General features: G+C 45.1%; 1 protein-coding gene and 1 long non-coding RNA gene across 3 annotated transcripts in view; one reads left to right on the forward strand and one right to left on the reverse strand.

Annotated features, from left to right (window-relative positions):
• LOC136620891 (uncharacterized) overlaps positions 1–14948 on the reverse strand; it is a 37966-nt gene extending 23018 nt beyond the window's left edge. The window contains exons 1-2 of one of the 2 annotated variants that reach the window (XR_010791186.1): positions 14860–14948; positions 7962–8015 (exon numbers count right to left, since the gene is read on the reverse strand). This is a non-coding gene — a long non-coding RNA (uncharacterized lncRNA). Of the gene's footprint in view, positions 1–7961; positions 8016–13478; positions 13656–14859 lie in introns of those variants that run through there. The other variant, XR_010791185.1, reaches the window with a different exon arrangement.
• The window catches only part of LOC136620890 (sulfotransferase 6B1-like), a 74052-nt gene continuing 67990 nt past the window's right edge, over positions 12141–18202 (forward strand). Inside the window, exon 1 of the mRNA XM_066595942.1 lies at positions 12141–12377. Within this exon, the coding sequence (XP_066452039.1) occupies positions 12179–12377 (199 nt within the window). The 5' untranslated portion in view covers positions 12141–12178. The remainder of the gene's footprint in view (positions 12378–18202) is intronic.

Raw genomic sequence — 18202 nt, forward strand, 5'->3', positions numbered from 1 at the left:
CGAGTCGCCCATTGACTTCAATGGGGTTCATTACTCGAAACCAACTCCCGAGCATCGCGGAAAGCTCGACTCGAGCAATGAGCACCCGAGCATTTTGGTGCTCGCTCATCTGTAATTATTATTAATCTTGGAGGCATATACTTTTCCTGTGATGTCATTTATGGTATATAAACCACACACACCTTAGAATAAATTAGAAATCATTTGATACTGCAACAGGCTGGTGTGATATGTTATCTCCTGGGTCCCAGACTTCTATACGAAATCTGGAAGAGTCTTCTCTTTGATAAACACATAAATTCTAATTCCATTTTTGGTCCTTCGAACCGGAAAAACTCACTGCAGAGGGAAAGGACAGTCTGGCTATGAAAAGGTGGGTCTGAAATACTCTCCAATCATTAAAAGACCTCCATCTTGCTAAGACGTCATTAGAGGCCTGTCGGGCATCCTGTCCGAAACAGTGACGTTTTTCCGAACTAGCCTGAGAATTTAGAAGCCTCCCAGATAGCGTGTAGTAAGTATAACAATGGATAAACTTTTCTTCTCTCTTCTTCTTCTGTATACTTTAGTGTTAGTAGAATTTCCAATGTGTCTTGTAAATGAGAAGCAAGTATAGAGGAATGGGTTGTCAAGGGACAATAGCAGTAGTCTATGTGCAATGTGTATTGTAAAGGAGAAGCAAGTATAGACGAATGGGTTGTCAAGGCGCAATAGCAGTAGTCTATGTGAGACCATAGCCACTGTGAGAAGGCTACAGGAAAGAATTACTCTGTGCAGCATGTAAAAAAAACTGTTAGATGACGTCATTGGGCACAGGGGTGTCCAGGAACTTTACTTCTTATCTTTCTACTACTTCTTTTTCTTTAATATTGTGTTATAGAGTAACTAACAATACACAAAGAGGGCGGCTGCCTACTAACATATTGTAATATTTGTATTGTTGTCTTAGACTGCATGAAGCGAATGTGTGTGTGATTGAGATGAGCTAATCTGATACGTGGGCAATAACCTCTCAGACACATTAAGAACCAACCTCGCTGTGCAGGTTTTTTTTGGACAAGACCATTATTGTGTTCAATGTTCACAGGCCCTACTCGGAAGAGCAACAAGGAGTCTTCGTGTATATAGCGAAGAAGAACTGATTCTGGTCAGGAACCTCTGCATTTTCGCTATATATTTTAGTGGCCAGAGGCTTGTTTTATGTTGTTTGTCTTGTAAATCGACGTCAAGAACATAATTACTAACAATGGGAAATACAAACTGTAAGGCATTCTCCTGTGCAAGTCTCTGTTGTTGTTGTCAATGACAGGAAGTCCTTGAAGGAGTTAAGAAATACATGCATAAGTTAAATCCTGACTATGTCAAATATTGTGACAAGTGGGAAAAGAAATATGGATTTAAAAATAAATTTGAAGTCCCTAGTTGTAAAAATTATGCGATAGAATATGGACAAAATCAGCTAAAGATCAGCAGTAATACGGATTATCCGCTGCTGAAGCCTGGTTAAAAGAGGTCACGTCCACATAAAAAATAGACCCCCGACAGTTTGATGAACAATTCAGAGGGTTAATGTGGAGTTACAGATTGAATGGGAAAAAAAAATAGAGAGAGCAGCTAGAAGAATTCTAGGGCCAGATTGGAGTTCTGTAGAAGGTAATTAGTATGGGAGGATGCTGGTAGAGCTCTGAATTTAACTTTTATAGAAGGAGTGACGAGTACCATATTGGTAGATATGTGTCAGATGAGGGACTTGGTGCAATGCACACAAAGGAATAATGCGTGGCTAGATGCTTGCATGGATTGATAGTACTTTTAGTCAGGCCACATCCCCGGTGGCCATTTTAGTACCAGTCATGGCCTGCGGCCATTTTAGTACCCGCTGTAATACCTTCGGCCGCCGCCCAGGCACCATCTTGGCTTCTCACCTCCCATAGATGTACCTTTTACCTAGCATCCCAATGCTTGCACTGATTGTAGTACACAATACCAGTAATTAGTGTCTTCTCTGAATTGCGTAGGAATAGTCAGAACCCTCCATCCCGTGTTCTCTGTGTGTTGATGATATGTTGTCTAAGTGTGTGTTATAAGATAGGGTCAGTATGACACTGTGGGATATTTAGTCATAGCAGAGGAATATGTATGGTCTCCTTTAGATAAGTGTCTGCACTGAGGCGACAGGTTGCTATGGGTGATGATAGTACTGATAAGGATCAGGGATAGTAGCAGCAGGACACAAAGGGATGATTATTACATGATGCAGATAGTCCTGGGATAAGACAGTGAGAGAATAAAAGTTTACAGTAGTATTAAATGAAGTTGACAGACAATGGCTTGAGTGTTGGCTTTGTGGGGTGGGGTTAGCTCACAAATGGTTAAATCATCTGTTACATTGGAATGCTTGTTTCACTTTCACCCCCACCTTTCAGCTTTAGAGTTCAGTGAGAAGAAGGGAGGGGGGAGTGTGTGACTCTCTAACGTAGTAGTCTGGGAGCGATGCTCTGCTTGCTTGAAATGAATAGACTTGTAATGAAGATGATCATGAATGAAGTTTAGTATAAACTTGCGTGAATAGGAAACGTACATTGTTGCTGTTATTTGTGTACATGTCAGTTCTGTGATAGGTTTGCAGTGAAAAAAATTAAATAAAAATAATCTTGTTGTTGATAATGTAAAACCTGAGTGTTCCTATTAATGGAAATATATTATAACGATGCTGCAGTTAGCTGTAGGAGTCTAGAAACAGTTAAAGGTTTGTTTATCTTACTCCATCACCTCTCCTTGATAAGAGAAATTCCTGAGGGGGGCTTGTTAAGGTTGGAGGATCAAGCGACTGCTGATGATTGGAGTAGTAGTAGTTGTGTGAATCTTTATGTTATGCAGTAATTGTGTATAGAGAATTATATGTTACTAATAATTATATAAGATATAAAAACTTGACCCCACGATAGATAAAAGTTAATGACAAGTGTTCAAGCTGGATGAATGTAAAATGTGTGATTAGGCTTCTTAACTGTACCTACACCCCACAGATAAGGGATCCATGCTATACATTGAGTTTGCTGTTTCCACCTGTGGACAGGGACCAAATACCTGCGGTTGTCTCTGATCCTGGGATTATACTTGCTTCGTGCTATCTGGTAATGGGACCAAGGCAGACTACGGGAGATTGCTTGAGGGATACTGTGCGGAGAGGAGAACCAGGGAGGCACGTTGTTTTCTGGGATATGGCCTGAGCTACAGAGAGCACGCGCAGACGTGTGGTGGTTGTGTGGTGACAGGCGCCTAGAACAGGTGCTAGGTAACAGGGATTGTGCTTTGGTACAACTGATAATGCCTGTGCACCTCATGACCTCAGAGGGCAACAGCGAGGGCCATGTCCAGAGAACTAGGAACATCTCTCCCATAAGTTCCTTTGATGCCATCGGGGTCAAGGGAATCAGGGCAAGCTAGCACCTCCAGGGCATACAGCGCAAGTTCATGCGACGTGTCCAGCTTTGACACCCAGAAGTTGTATGGAGCTGAGGCATCACGGAGGACGGTGGTACGATTGGCTACGTACTCCCTCACCATCTTTTTACAGTGCTCCCTCCGACTCAGTCTTGACTGGGGAGTGGTGACGCAGTCTTGCTGGGGAGCAATAAAGCTGGCAAAGGCCTTGGAGAGTATTCCCCTGCCTGCGCTGAACATGCTGCCTGATCTCCGCGCCTCCCCTGCTACTTGGCCCTTGGAACTGCGCCTTCTGCCGCTAGTGCTGTCAGATGGAAAGTTTACCATCAGTTTGCCCACCAGAGCCCTGTGGTAGTGCATCACTCTCAAACCCCTTTCCTCTTCGGGAATGAGAGTGGAAAGGTTCTCCTTATACTGGGGGTCGAAAAGGGTGTACACCCAGTAATCCATAGTGGCCAGAATGCGTCTAACGCGAGGGTCACGAGAAAGGCAGCCTAACATGAAGTCAACCATGTGTGCCAGGGTACCAGTAAGCAACACATTGCTGTCCTCACTAGGAATATCACTTTCCGGATCCTCCTCCTCGTCCATAGGCCATACATGCTGAACAGATGGGAGGCAAGCAGCATGGGTACCCTCTGCAGTGGGCCCAGCTGTCTCCTCCTCCTCCAGCTCCTCCCCCTCCTCCTCCTCCTCCTCCTCCAAAACGCGCTGAGATATAGACATGAGGGTGCTCTGACTATCACGCGACATACTCTCTTCCCCCGTCGCCTGTTTCGACTGCAAAGCCTCAGCCTTTATGCTTGGCAGCGAACTTCTCAGCAGGCATAGCAGAGAAATGGTGACACTAATGATTGCAGCATCGCCGCTCACCATCTGGGTAGACTCTTTAAAGTTTCCAAGGACCTGGCAGATGTCTGCCATCCAGGCCCGCTTCTCGGTAAAGAATTGGGGAGGCTGACTCCCACTACACCGCCCATGTTGGAGTTGGTATTCCACTATTGCTTTACGCTGCTCATACAGCCTGGCCAACATGTGGAGCGTAGAATTCCACCGTGTGGGCAAGTCGCACAGCAGCCGGTGCTCTGGCAGATTAAACTGATGTTGCAGGGTCCGCAGGGTGGCAGCGTCTGTGGTGGACTTGCGGAAATGTGCGCAGACGCGGCGCACCTTGCCGAGCAGGTCTGACAAGTGCGGGTAGTTTTTCAGAAACTGCTGAACCACCAGATTGAAGACGTGGGCCAGGCATGGCACGTGTGTGAGGCTGCCAAACTGCAGAGCCGCCACCAGGTTACGGCCGTTGTCACACACGACCATGCCCGGTTGCAGGCTCAGTGGCGAAAGCCAGAGGTCGGTATGCTCAGTCAGACCCTGCAACAGCTCGGGGGCTTTGTGCCTCTTGTCACCTAGGCTGAGTAGTTTCAGCACGGCCTGCTGACGCTTGCCCATCGCTGTGCTGCCGCGCCACGCCACACCGACTGCTGGCGACGCGCTGCTCACATTTCTTAATTGAGAGGTAGAGGTTGCGTAGGAGGAGGAGGAGGGGGAGGGTTTAGAGGAGGTGGCATAGACCGCCACAGATACCAGAACCGAGGAAGGACCCGCTATTCTGGGTGTGGGTAGGACGTGTGCGGTCCCAGGCCCTGACTGTGTCCCAGCCTCCACCAAATTCACCCAATGTGCCATCATGTTTTTGAAAGCCTCTGTTTCCACAAGCCTGTATGGCAGCATCTCTAGGCTGATCAATTTGGCAATGTGCACGTTTAATGCTTGAGCGTGCGGATGCGTGGCGGCATATTTGCGCTTGCGCTAGCAACAGCTGGACGCTGCGCTGAGAGACATTGCTGGATGGGGCCGAGGACAGTGGAGGTGAGGGTGCGGGTGCAGGCCGCGAGGTGCTCGCGCCTGTGTCCTCGGAGGGGGGTTGGATCTGGGTGGCAGGTTGGGGCACAGGGGTAGAGGCAGTGGTGCGACCCGGAGGCGGTGAACGGCCTTCGTTCTACCTTGTGGGGTGCTTGGCCATCATATGCCTGCGCATGCTGGTGGTGGTGAGGCTGGTACTGGTGGTTCCTGAGGTGGTCTTGGCGTGACACAGGTTGCACACCACTGTTCATCGGTCATCAGCGCTCTCACTGAAAAACATCCATACCTTTAAAGACCTAGGTCTCTGCTGGGTGGCTTGGCGCGAGGGGGTGCTTTGGGAAACAGTTGGGGGAGTCTTCGCTCTGGCCCTGCCTCTACCCCTGGCCAACCCACTGCCTCTTCCAACCTGTCCTGCTGCTGCACTTGCCTCGCCCTCTGAAGACCGGTCCTCAGTTGGCTTAGCGAACCAGGTGGGGTCAGTCACCTCATCGTCCAGCGGCTCTTCCTCCGAATCCTCTGTGCGCTCCTCCCTTGGACTTACTGCCCTTACTACTACCTCACAGATAGACAACTGTGTCTCATCATCGTCGACCTCCTAACCCACTGAAAGCTCTTGAGACAGTTGCCGGAAGTCCCAAGCCTCATCACCCGGACCCTGTGAGCTTTCCAAAGGTTGGGCATCGATCACGACAAACTCCTCAGGTGGGAGAGGAACCATTTTTTCCCAATCAAGGCAGGGGCCCGAGAACAGTTGCTGGGAGTCTGTTTGCTCATCAGAATGTGTCATTTTCATGGAGAGAGGAGGCTGGGAAGGAGAAGCAGCAGCGAGAGGATTCAGAGTTGCAGCAGTGGACGGCGTAGAAGACTGGATGATCGATACATTGCTGGATGCATTTTCTGCTATCTATGACAGGACCTGCTCACGCTGCTCATTTTGTAATAAAGGTCTACCACGTGGACCCAAAAATTGTGATATGAAGCTGGGGACCCCAGAAACTTGCCTTTCTCCTAATCCCGCAGCAGCTGGCTGCGATTCACCTGGACCAGGAACTCTACCTGTGCCCACACCCTCACTTGGACCTCCGCGTCCTCGCCCGCGTCCACGGCCACGTCCTCTAGGCCTACCCCTACCCCTCAGCATGGTGTATTTCGAATACAGCAGACACAGAGCGTTGGAAAAAATTAGGCAATTCTTTGCCTGCACTTTGAGGCTGACAGCGGTTATGTTACGCACACTGTAGGCCAAAAAAATTATACGCTAGGCTGCAGAAAGGCCTAGCTGGCTAATAGTGAGCCACTACAAGTCCTAGCAGGCAGCCACGCAGTAAACTGGCACATGCGCACAGCAAGCCCTAAGGAGGATTTTTTTTTTCAGATGTATTTGAAAAAAACAGCAGCCTAGATAGCGTGTATATGTCTTTCCCTCTATCAGCGGCTGTGGCTGTACGCTGTGCGTGAAGTTGACGGGACGCACAGAGCGGTGTAATAAATTTGGCAATTATTTGCCTGCACTTGGAGGCTGACAGCGGTTATGTTACGCACAATGTAGGCCAAAAAAATTATACGCTGGGCTGCAGAAAGGCATAGCTGGCTAATAGTGAGCCACTACAACTCCTAGCAGGTAGCCCTAAGCAGGAGCTTTTTTGGGGTACTTGTTGACAGGATTCTACACTAGCACTGTCCCTGCCTCACCAGTACTGCCCCTATACTCTGTATAATTGGCTGCAAACTGAGAACGTAATAGTCTGCAGAGCCCAAGATGAAAAAAAAAAATGGTGCAAAACTGCTTCTAGCAGCTTCAACAGTAATGCACACGGTAAGATGTGGCCCTAAGAAGGACCATTGGGGTTCTTGAAGACGCTGACAGTAGCCTAAGACTCTCTCTATAGCAGGAACACCATTTTCCCTAATCTCTGCCAGCGTGTTTCTGAGGCGAGCCGCGGGCGGGACTGTTTTAAATACTGGACGGTCACTTGATCTCGCTAGCCACTCACTGCAGGGGGGTAGGATAGGGCTGGAATGTCACAGGAGGAAGTTGTTACAGTATGTCTTCCCTGCATGTCTATTGGCCAGAAAATGGTGCAAAACATGCAGGGAAGGAAATGGAATTGACTCGAGTACCGTGTGGTGCTCGTCTCGAGTAACGAGCATCTCGAGTACCCTATTACTCGAGTGAGCATCAAGCTCGGACGAGTACGTTCGCTCATCTCTAATATTAAACATATATTGTTCTGTTACACATAAGTATAAACGTAATTATAAGTATCTAACAAATGATATATAGCTACTGTATACTAACCACATAATCTTTCAGTTCCCTAACTATGAACATGTGAATGCAATCTCCTTTTCTCAAGAATGTAAACTTTTGCTGTGTGACGTAAGTGATAGTCAGGAAGACCTGTACGTATGAAGAGCAGGGTGTAAACTAGACGCTGGGATGCAGCGATGATCCCCCTGCTGCCCCCTTTAGCTCTGCCTACCACTACTTTCTGTACATGTAACTACCCTGTTTTCCCGAAAATAAGACGCATCTTATATTAATTTTTGCTCCCAAATATGCGCTACGTCTTATTTTCAGGGGGTGTCTTATTTTTCAATGAAGAAGAATTCACATTTATTGTTTAACAAAAAAAATGAACATTTATTACCGTATATACTGCACAGTACGTAGTTGTCACCACAAACCAATATAGCTTGACAAACTGTGAAAACAAAGCAAAAATTACTCAATGACAGTCATGTCATCATTTTCTGGCACATCATCATAAACATCTGAACCTGGAATCTCCTGCTGAATTTCTTGACACTCCTGGCTCCCACACTCTGTCTGGAGACTGTAATGCTCACCCCCTAAGGCTGGAAATACACTCTGTGAGAACCCAGCTTTAAGAATCACACATATGGTTGCCTGACTCACACACAGAGCCATAAAAAAATAAGGGCTGTAAAGTAACGTACCTGTCTGCAGACAGAAGTTCCTGTACCACTTGTAAGCAGGGATGGTATTGCAGCTTCCGGCCACCAGGGGGAGCTCATCACAGCAGACATGTACAGCAGGAACAGAACATACAGTATGTACTTTTCCAGCCAGCAAGGGGAGCTCACAACAGCACACTCGTACAGCACAGCAGGGACAGGATAACAGCAGACTGTCTGCAGATCTACCTATACATCTGGAGGTAGGAGACAATGGGAATGGCAGCAGGGGACAGGCCTCTTGACTTGCCTGCACATTTTAGTATGCCTTACTATCGGGGTGTGCCTTATATTTGCAACTTCTGCAAATTTCTTAATGTGTCTTACTTTCAGGGGTGCCTTATTTTCGGGGAAACACGGTAGTACCATATAAGAGATAAGATGAACCAATAAGCATTAGCGTCTAATAAGACTGCCTACCTAGTATTTAAGAATCTGTTGTTATGTCACAAGTCAGTCTGGATTTGAGAACCTTTGTGTCTCCTAGACTCATTAATGTCGACATTGAATAAATCTTCATTTCCTATGTCCCGGGTATCGTGTTGGATTTCGGCTTCTATTTCAGAATGACTGCCTGTTTACACAGGCCGACAGTCGCCTGGTTTTTATGTTGAGCTCCGTCTTTACAGAAGATGACAATTGCCAATAATAGCTCTTTTGAGCCATTACTCGGGTGACTGAAGGCCTGTATAAGTACCATATTTTTTAAATCTAGGAATATAACTGCAATCCGCTATGTCAGCACAGTTCTGTACATCACGTTTTTGGTCTTGTTATCTTTTGCTAGATTATAAAGGTTTTGTGGGCTGTATACACCTGAGCACGCCACATACATTTGCCCATGAGAAAAATGTACACCTGCTACCTTAAAGGGGTTGTCTCGCGGCAAACCTCTAAATTTTACCTTACCCCATTCCTCCTGTCACAACCCTGGCATAAAATAGCAAAGCGGTTTTTAAGCCGCTTGCTACTTACCGATCCGACGAAATAAGGACTTTAAAAAATCTTCTCCCAAGATGGCCACCGGTCCTTTCCCAGGGATGCACTGCAGTTTTCTCCCATGGTGCATCGCGGGTCTTCTCCCATGGTGCACCATGGGCTCTGTGCGTTCCACTGCCGATTCCAGCCTCCTGATTGGCTGTAATCGGCACACGTGACGGGGCGGAGCTACGCGATGACGCGTAGAAGGGGCGGAGCCAGAACGCCGCTCGTGCCTGGACCGAGCAGAAGGGGAGAAGACCGCAAGAAGACATCAGAATTAGACGGATCCATGGCGACGGGGACGCTAGCAACGGAGCAGGTAAGTGAATAACTTCTGTATGGCCAATATTTAATGCACGATGTACATTACAAAGTGCATTAATATGGCCATACAGAAGTGTATAACTCCACTTGCTGCCGTGAGACAACCCCTTTAAGTGTTTGCTTTTGAGCCTTATTGATCGTCATTGCAAATGCTTTTTTTTATAGTGAATTGCAGCCTTTTGATTTGAAAAGGCAAATCTGTTGGTATTATTGGAATGCATGGAATTAAAACGCTTTCTCCTTTTGCTTTTCCAGTCATGACATTGCTCTAATGTATCTCTAGCTCTGAGAGGCGCGTGACAGTCAGCATCTAGCGTTCAGCAGACCTGAGATTGTTCCAACGTCTCTCTGTAGCTCTAAGAGACACGTGATGCTCATAATCTAAATTCTAACGGGCCTGAGACTGCTCCGGGGTCTCTACTGCTCTAAGAGCAGCTTGTCTTTCAGCTTGTCGATGCTTTCTGGCTTCAGTGTGGTCATCAGATTTTTAGGTGCTAGTCATTTTCACAGCTTGAGCTCTGCTAGAGCTACGCACTAGATCTGACTTGCACAGCATATTAAAAGAAGATCAAAAAATGGATAGGAAATACGATTATCAAAAGAAAACATTTCTTACACAGCTGAGGTAAAATAAAAGCTGCGCTGTGATTGGTTGGTATGTCCTATACTACTGAGGTAAAATGAAAGCTGTGCTGTGATTGGTTGCTATGGGCAACACAGCTTTTCTTTAAATCTCAATCCATTTTAATGTGTCTTTGGTTTAAGTTTTAATCCTGGGCAACGCTGGGTATCCCTGCTAGCTTAATAATCACATATATGCGGCAACAACGTTTTCCCTCATGTGTCTGCCCGTTTGGGAGGCCTAGCTTATGATGTGTACCCCCTCTGCCGCACTTAATAATCGCACACGGGGCAGCAGGGATGTCTGTCCTCACATGTTTGCCTATTCATGTAGGCATAGCGTATGATGTGCACCCCTTCCCCTCGCTGCACAGCAGCAGAGTGGAGACGAATAAATCAGTCTTGTCGCACTCCCTAGAGAACTCTATACATTTTTGGGATAAAACGTAGCCTATGTCCTTCCTCAGGACACAAGCTATCTCCCTGCCAAAGTTCATCAAAATCCCTTCAGTGGTTTAGTCGTGAGAAAGTAACAAACAGATAGTTACTTTCGCATTTATAATATTAGTATGAATTTACATAGACATTATTTGCCCTGACCATGCTGTTTGTACTATACTCTGATTTGTTCCTATGAAGCCTGCACTCTGTGATTCCCTTGTAGGCATTAGTGTAACACAAACCCAACCTATCAGTGTCTTTTTACGTGGCACATGGGCCTTTGAGCCCTCTAGCCACCAGGGCCTGGTTGTGACAGTTACATTTTCCACCACCTTTAGCTATGATAACATACATTTCTGCTGAAGTATGCTTTTGAGTAGTGGTTGGTCCCATGTGTGTTCCCTGTCTCATAAACCTGTGGCAGATTTTCACTTTCTGGAAATTCGGTGTCTTATAACTTGAAATAAAAAAGTTGTGAACTACATTATCCAGTGGTCTAGTATATAGACATTAGTTAAAGGCGTTGCCTGGGATGTTAGTATTAATGACTCATCCTAACGATAGATCATCAATAGTTGATTAGAGGTGGTCCACCACTTGGGATCCCCACTGATCAACTATTTGCCTGGCTCACTATCATTGCAGACAGAGCTGAAAGTAGAGAGGTCTGTCCATAGGGAGTTGGGTTGGTATTGCAGGTGCAGTTCTCATTGAATTCCATAGATGTGCCTGCAATACCAACCTGGACTACTGCACTACTGACAGACCTGTCAGCATCTGGTTCTATCTGCAATGACAGCTGGCTTGATATCAGGGGACTGGTAGGGATCTCAAGTGGTGGAACCCCATTGATCAATTCTTGATCACCAATCCTGATCAACTGTTGATGGCCTATCTAAGGGCCTTTTTACATGAGTTGGGCGTAGGAACCATCATCACTAGTGAATGGAGGTAGAGCAGGGCTGGGGATCGTTTCACCCTCTTGCCTCCATTCAAAGTAATTAGGCAGTCGTCCATAAGTGATACTGCTTGTTTACATGGAACGAGCCATTGTTCAGTTTTCTGCATGCAGAACCTGAACAATGAACAAGAAGTGAACAAATTCTCATTTGCCGCTCAGTCGGGGCATTTACACTGAGCAATCATCATTCAGATTCTTGCTAGATGCTGGAATCTGAAAGATTTATAAGCCTGTGTATAAAGGCTCTTAAGTGAAGGTCATCAATCTTAAAGTTGTAGACAACCCCTTTAAGAAAGGTATATAGTGAAGCTTTGTACGAATTTGTTTCCATTTCATTACAGTATTGAAGCGATCATAATTTTTGGCTACAGCAATTACGGTATAAATTGACATCTCTAATCACAGGACAATGTACTGCTTCAGAGCATAAGAGGTTAAAATCTGCAGAAACCTGAGCACTCCCTCTTGCCTGCCGGCCTTCTTTGGATCATCCCCCTTCCTATAAGAGTAAGTAGAGGAGATACAGCAGGCAGTAGCTTCAGCACTGATACAGCCATCACAATGGACAATAATTCACAATTTCATGAAGACTTGAAAAAAATTCTTGATGCGGTCAAGAATGTTTCAAAGGAAGCCTTGGTCTTCACATACAACGGAGTGATGTATCCAGCAGCAATATGTGATACTGATACTTTTAAAGATATTGAAAGTTTTGAAGCCCGTGAAGAGGATTTGATGCTGGTGTCATATCCCAAATGTGGTAAGTTGTAAGAAGAAGTGTAGGAACGGTCACATGAGGTCATTCATAAATATACCTTGCTGGGCAGCAAACAATAATGTTTCTCAATTTACAGTAGTGGTTACAATAATGTTTATTGTCTCAACTAGGTTGACCAATCTTATATCTCTGCACACTCTTCTTCTAGTCCATATACTATAAACAGTGCGCTAGTAACCAAGTATTGCATGCATAAATTTTGCGTGTGCAAATATGCCCGTGTGATGCCAGTCTTAGACTGCTTTTATATCTGCACAGGAACTTCTGTTAAATGAAGGTTTACAACTTTGTGTTTTAGTTCCTTACAATTTTTCAAGATCTCTGTTTGCTCTGTGTGTATGAAAACATTTTGTTTACAGTTAGAGGCTGTAAACCAGTCCTTAGATAGTCATGTGGCCTGCTGATAAGTGGTTGTCATTGCATCTGTGGCGCCTACAGACCGCAGAGGGGTGCGGCTGACTGCAATGGCAGCGGTGGCAGCTCCGCTACAACCCCTCTTCCACACAAAAACACAACCTGCAGGAAAATGCTGCAGTGTGAATGGTGTTCTCTTTTGGCGTTTGGTGCTACCTGTGAAGTTAGTTAGAGTAAGATGGTGGTTTGTCAAGTTTATGATGCCAGTCTATATGTAGGCTGAGACCTACTTTGGACAAAATGATAAGTAAAATGTAAAAATTGAAATAAAAAGGGAAATTGTCCTTTCTCTCTGGAGTGTGGTACCTCAGTGCAGATGTTGTCGGTCGTGGGAAAGGACCACAAGGGGGCAGGTTGAACAGTAAAACCATGCAACGTTTTATTTGCAGAAAGAGATCTTCACTTAGGGACAGTTACACAATTTGCATTACATTTACTTTACAGTTGAATGATTGGAATACTCGTTGATCCACATTGATTTCTATTCCAGCTTTACTCTCTGGGGTGGTCTATAGAGGTTCTCTTCACTCTCTCTCTCTCTCTCTATCACTTTTTTTAATTTGCAGATTGTTAAATTATTCTTTCTATCTTCTCCTTTACTCAAACTTCACTCCTTTTCTCTCTTGCTGTCTTCCTATAGTTTCAACATAAACAAGCTTTTGTACTCACACTTTTCTCTTCTCCTTCCCACCACACTCGCTTTCTCTTGATCTTGCTTCATCTTCCTTGACTAGCCTTGATTCTTCTCAACTCCCTTCCGTCTACAACTCCTCCTGACTGAACTTCACCCCTTCTACCTTTTGACTGCATCCTCACACCCAACCCGTGCGGACAGCGTATCCTCCAATCACAGGACCCCTTTGTTAGCTTGCTCGCCGGTGCCTAGGCTATGTTGGGGTGATTTGCACACATGATAGCAGGCTAGGGTGGATTACCAATCTAATGCAGGGTTAGGTTGCACAAGCAAACAACTGAACATTTAAGGGCATATACATACATTTCCATATGAAGTGACTACATAAGTGCCATTTATTATGCCGGCATACACCCAGTGAATTCACATTCAAAGACTGGGCCCAGAACAAAGAAAAAAAGTGCATTATTTAGTAAAACTTAATTTCACTTTCTCATGCGAATATGACACGTTATGTATGATTGGCTTACATGTTGTCACAAACTTCTGTTACACCTTAATTACCATATTTAGGAAGTTTTTTACCTCCATCTTATGCTACTTTTTAACTAGGATACAGATACACATTTCTAAAACAAATTGTCAGAAAACATATTTTCATTATGTGATTACATTGTGGCGATCCTGATCAGACCTAGATGGGGATCAGCGGAAAAGAACAGGGTACTCACGGTGGCACCGCTGCTCTCTTACACTAGGGAAGGTGCGTTTCTGGTGTGGCTGTTCACAGGAAAAACAGGTAATTGTCAAGTTCATGATGCCAGTCTGTACATAGGCCAAGGCCTGTGCCAGGCAAAATAATATAAAGATTTGAAAAATAAAACATTTCTTTCCCCTGAAGTGCAGGGCGGTACCCTAGTACAGATGTTGAGAAATGGACTTCAGGAGTCAGAAGTATTGGTAAATTTATTTCTTTTACACATAAGGAATCTTCAGATTATTTAATGCATTTCTCAGTACATTTCAGATTGACATTTCCTTAAGGTGCATTTCTTAGTTTACTTTACTTAGATTTAGTAACAATACAGTTAGTGTGTATGCAGACATAAAGCCCAGACTTTCTATCTGAACCACAAACAGGCTCTTCCTTCAGGGAATAAGCACAGGATTTCTTCCTATCCTCTATGCTTTGCCCTACTGCTTCTCTTTTTCTAATTTCTTCTATTCTCTTGATTCTTAAGTTTCCTTTCTTAGCGAGCATTACAGTTACTTTAGTCTTTGGCTGATTCTCTTCTATTCTTTAAGTTATTGGAATTGCCTTAGTGATTTACGATTACTTTAATTCTTGCTGAATTTTATCTATTTCTCTTCTTTTCTTTCCTCCAAGTTAGAATTACATAACTTTTTGGTACTCACACTTTCACTCCTTCCTACCGCACTGATCAGCAGCTTTACTCTTTCACTGGAGCTTCTTATCTAGCAACCTTCTCCTTCTCCAGCTTCTTCCTAACTCTCTTGTAGACCAAACTAAAACTTTTATGCTCGCTTGCCCCGCCCCTCCCCCCCCCCTGAACACACACACACTCTACACTGACTGCTGCTGTCAACCAACATATGAGTAGGACCTTTCTACCTATACTAGGCTGCTCTGGTTGTCTAAATAAAGCCTTCTAAACTATGCTTTGACAGTGTAGGAATAGTGTGGTTAACCAACATTAAAGCAACATATACATTATTCATTTACATCTCCTCAGAGTCTGCAGTCTTGTTTGGAGTGTACAATCCTGTACACTACAAAATCATCCTATAACTGGCACACTATATAGTACAAGTATATTTCCTATGTACATCTTACACTCAAGCTAGAGGTGGCCCATAAGGGTACTAAAGCCGGTATTGGTGTATCTTCACGCCACCAAGAATTGCTTCTGGAGAGAAGATTGACAGGGGGGTGTCGCCCCCTGTACGTGATTGGCTGCACAGCTGGCTGGGCGCCAGGTCCTGGCAGCCCACTAAGGATGCAAGTGACATGCATACAGCACCCTGAAGCGTCTTTGCTGGTGGATGGTCACCAGGCACCCCGTCCCTCTCAGTTGGACATTGCATTCGGCAGCATGGAACACACAGCGCCCGCGGAACAGATACTCACCCACAGACGGCGGCCACAAACTCCATGGATCGGGACACTACCATGACTGCACCGGCGGGCGTCAGTGGTGAAGCGGTGAGCGGCCTCGGCAGCAGGGAGCTCAGAAGTGTCTTTGCCAGTGGGGGGTCACCAGCCCACCAGCCGCAGAGTGCAGGGATCCCATTGCGCTGCGGGACACTGGGTAGTGCGATACATCAGCAGGTTACAGTGGTGCAGCAGCGGCTAACACAGTGGGAGCACTTTTTACTGACAGGCCACGCATTGTTCCCCTTATGCACTGCAGCACCTTTTAGAATCTTGTTGTATTTCGCCAATCGGGAGCTAGGGGTGTGACAGGGGTGTTCCTCCATAGAAGCCCTATCAAGGCCCTAGTTTCCGGTGGCGTCAAGATAGACCAGTACTACTAGAGCCTCCATGCCCACCCGTATCACATCTTAAATTCAAGCTAGAGGCAGCCCAACAGGATACTAGAGCCTCCATGCCCCCCAGCCATATCACATCTTGCATCCAAGCTAGAGGTGGCCCAACAGGGTACTAGAGCCTCCATGCCCATCCTTATTACATCTTACATCCAAGCTAGAGATAGACCATCAGGGTACTAGAACCTCCATGCCCACCTGTATCGCATCTTACATGCAAGCTAGAGATGACCTAATGAGGTACTAGAGCCTCCATGCCCACCCATATCACATCTTACATCTCAGCTAGAGGTAGCCCAACTGAGGACTAAAGCCTCCATGCCCATTCTTATTACATCTTACATCCAAGCTAGAGGCAGCCTAACAGTGTACTAGAGCCTCAATGCCTGCCAGTATCACATCTTACATCCCAGCTAGAAAAAAAACAATAGAGTTTACTAGAGTTTCCATGCCCTTCTGTAGGACATTTTGCATTTAAGCTAAAGATGGCCCAAGAGAGTACTAGAGCCTCTATACCTATCTGTATCATATCTTGTATCCCAGTTAGAGGCAACTCAACAGGGTACTAGGGCCTCCATGGCCGCCCGTATCACATCTTACATCCAAGCTAGTGGCGGTACAATAGGATACTATAGCCTTCATACCTGCCCGTTTCACATCATGTATCCAAGCTAGAGGCAGCCCAATAGGGTACTAGAGCCTCCATGACTGCCTATATCACATCTTGTTGTTAGGCTGGCTATTCACATCTGCCACCCTCTTGCTTTTCTGGGCAGATGCGGGCATCACTCTGCTCAAGTGGGCTTGTTGCTGTGTATTTTCCACCAGCACTGTAGGAGTTGGTCCTTCCCAGTGCTTTCAGCCCAGCTGCAGGGTAATAGGTTGTTAGAAAGAAGAGGTGACCAGCTTCAAGACGTCGATCTCCAATCAATAATACTTTATTACTTCTTCATACAGAACAGTGAAATCTAAACTTTAAAAAAGCATTCTGTTAAGCCACCTACGCTGTTCAGCGAACTTAACTCCACTTTCTTCAGGGTGAAATGCTATAACAAAATGCTCAGAATAAAAAGACTAAAAACAAACATATGTCTTTGACTACTTCAAACACCATCTGTGAAAAAATTAATTTTGCACAGCTGAAGTGTTTGAAGTAGTGAGAGAACAAGCAGAGACAGCACCACTGCAAATAACACAGAAACTATTCCTGGGGGGAACTCACCACCGAGCTTAATGATGCACGCTCGGCACAGGATGTGGACCCACCATCCAAATATTCACCATGTAAATCCTCAGCAGACTTGGAGCAGCATGTTGGGTGCAAGTCCAAAGAAGATTTTCCAGAGATTCTTATCTTGTTAAAAGCATATCTCTTTATTTTCTTCCGTGGGCAGCGGTTGAAACGTTGTCTGTCTTTTATGGAAGAAAATAAAGAGATGTGCTTTTTTTTTAAACTCTTTTTTATTGGCAATTAGGAAGATCATACATACGTACAAGTTTTGGTGAATGTCAAAAGTCATGTACATAAAATATACATTTACAGTGGTGGTGTCGTCTATGGATCTTGACATCGTTTTTCTGTACAATGGTTACAATGTATATAGTTTTAGTCCATACTTATATCTTCCATTTTTCTTTTTTCTCCCCCCCCCCCCCAAAGTCCCCCTCCCCTAATTCCCCAACATTTTAATACAGTGGTTTGAGAACAAAGACTTAAATATCTATAAACATTTAACTTATTAACGGTAGATCTCATCAGCATCCAACCTCTCACTCGCGTCCCATCATCCAATCTCAAGGGATCCTAGTTGGTTTGTGTCTTTTTGGATGTAGTACCACGTAGTGTTAGTAAATTGGTTCATGCATTCATGTATTTCTTGAGGGTTGAGGAATTTCTCTATAAATCTTTTCCACTTTTTAAAAAATTTTGGGGCTTGGGATTCTACTTGTCTTTCTATCTCTATCCTTTCTACTTTTAGTAGATGTTTTAATTGCTGTATAATATCTTTTAAACGAGGGGGTTTTGCTAACAGCCAGTCATTTAGAAGACATCTTTTGCTGATCAGTAATATAGTGTGAGTCATTTTAGAGTTTTTCGTCTGGTTAGGTAAATGTTGGAAAATATACGTCTGCGGAGTCAGTTGTAGGAGCTGTCCCCCTATGTCTTGGATTAGTTTTTGCACATCTGCCC

This window comes from Eleutherodactylus coqui, chromosome 3, assembly GCF_035609145.1.
Source record: "Eleutherodactylus coqui strain aEleCoq1 chromosome 3, aEleCoq1.hap1, whole genome shotgun sequence".
NCBI lineage: Eukaryota > Metazoa > Chordata > Amphibia > Anura > Eleutherodactylidae > Eleutherodactylus > Eleutherodactylus coqui.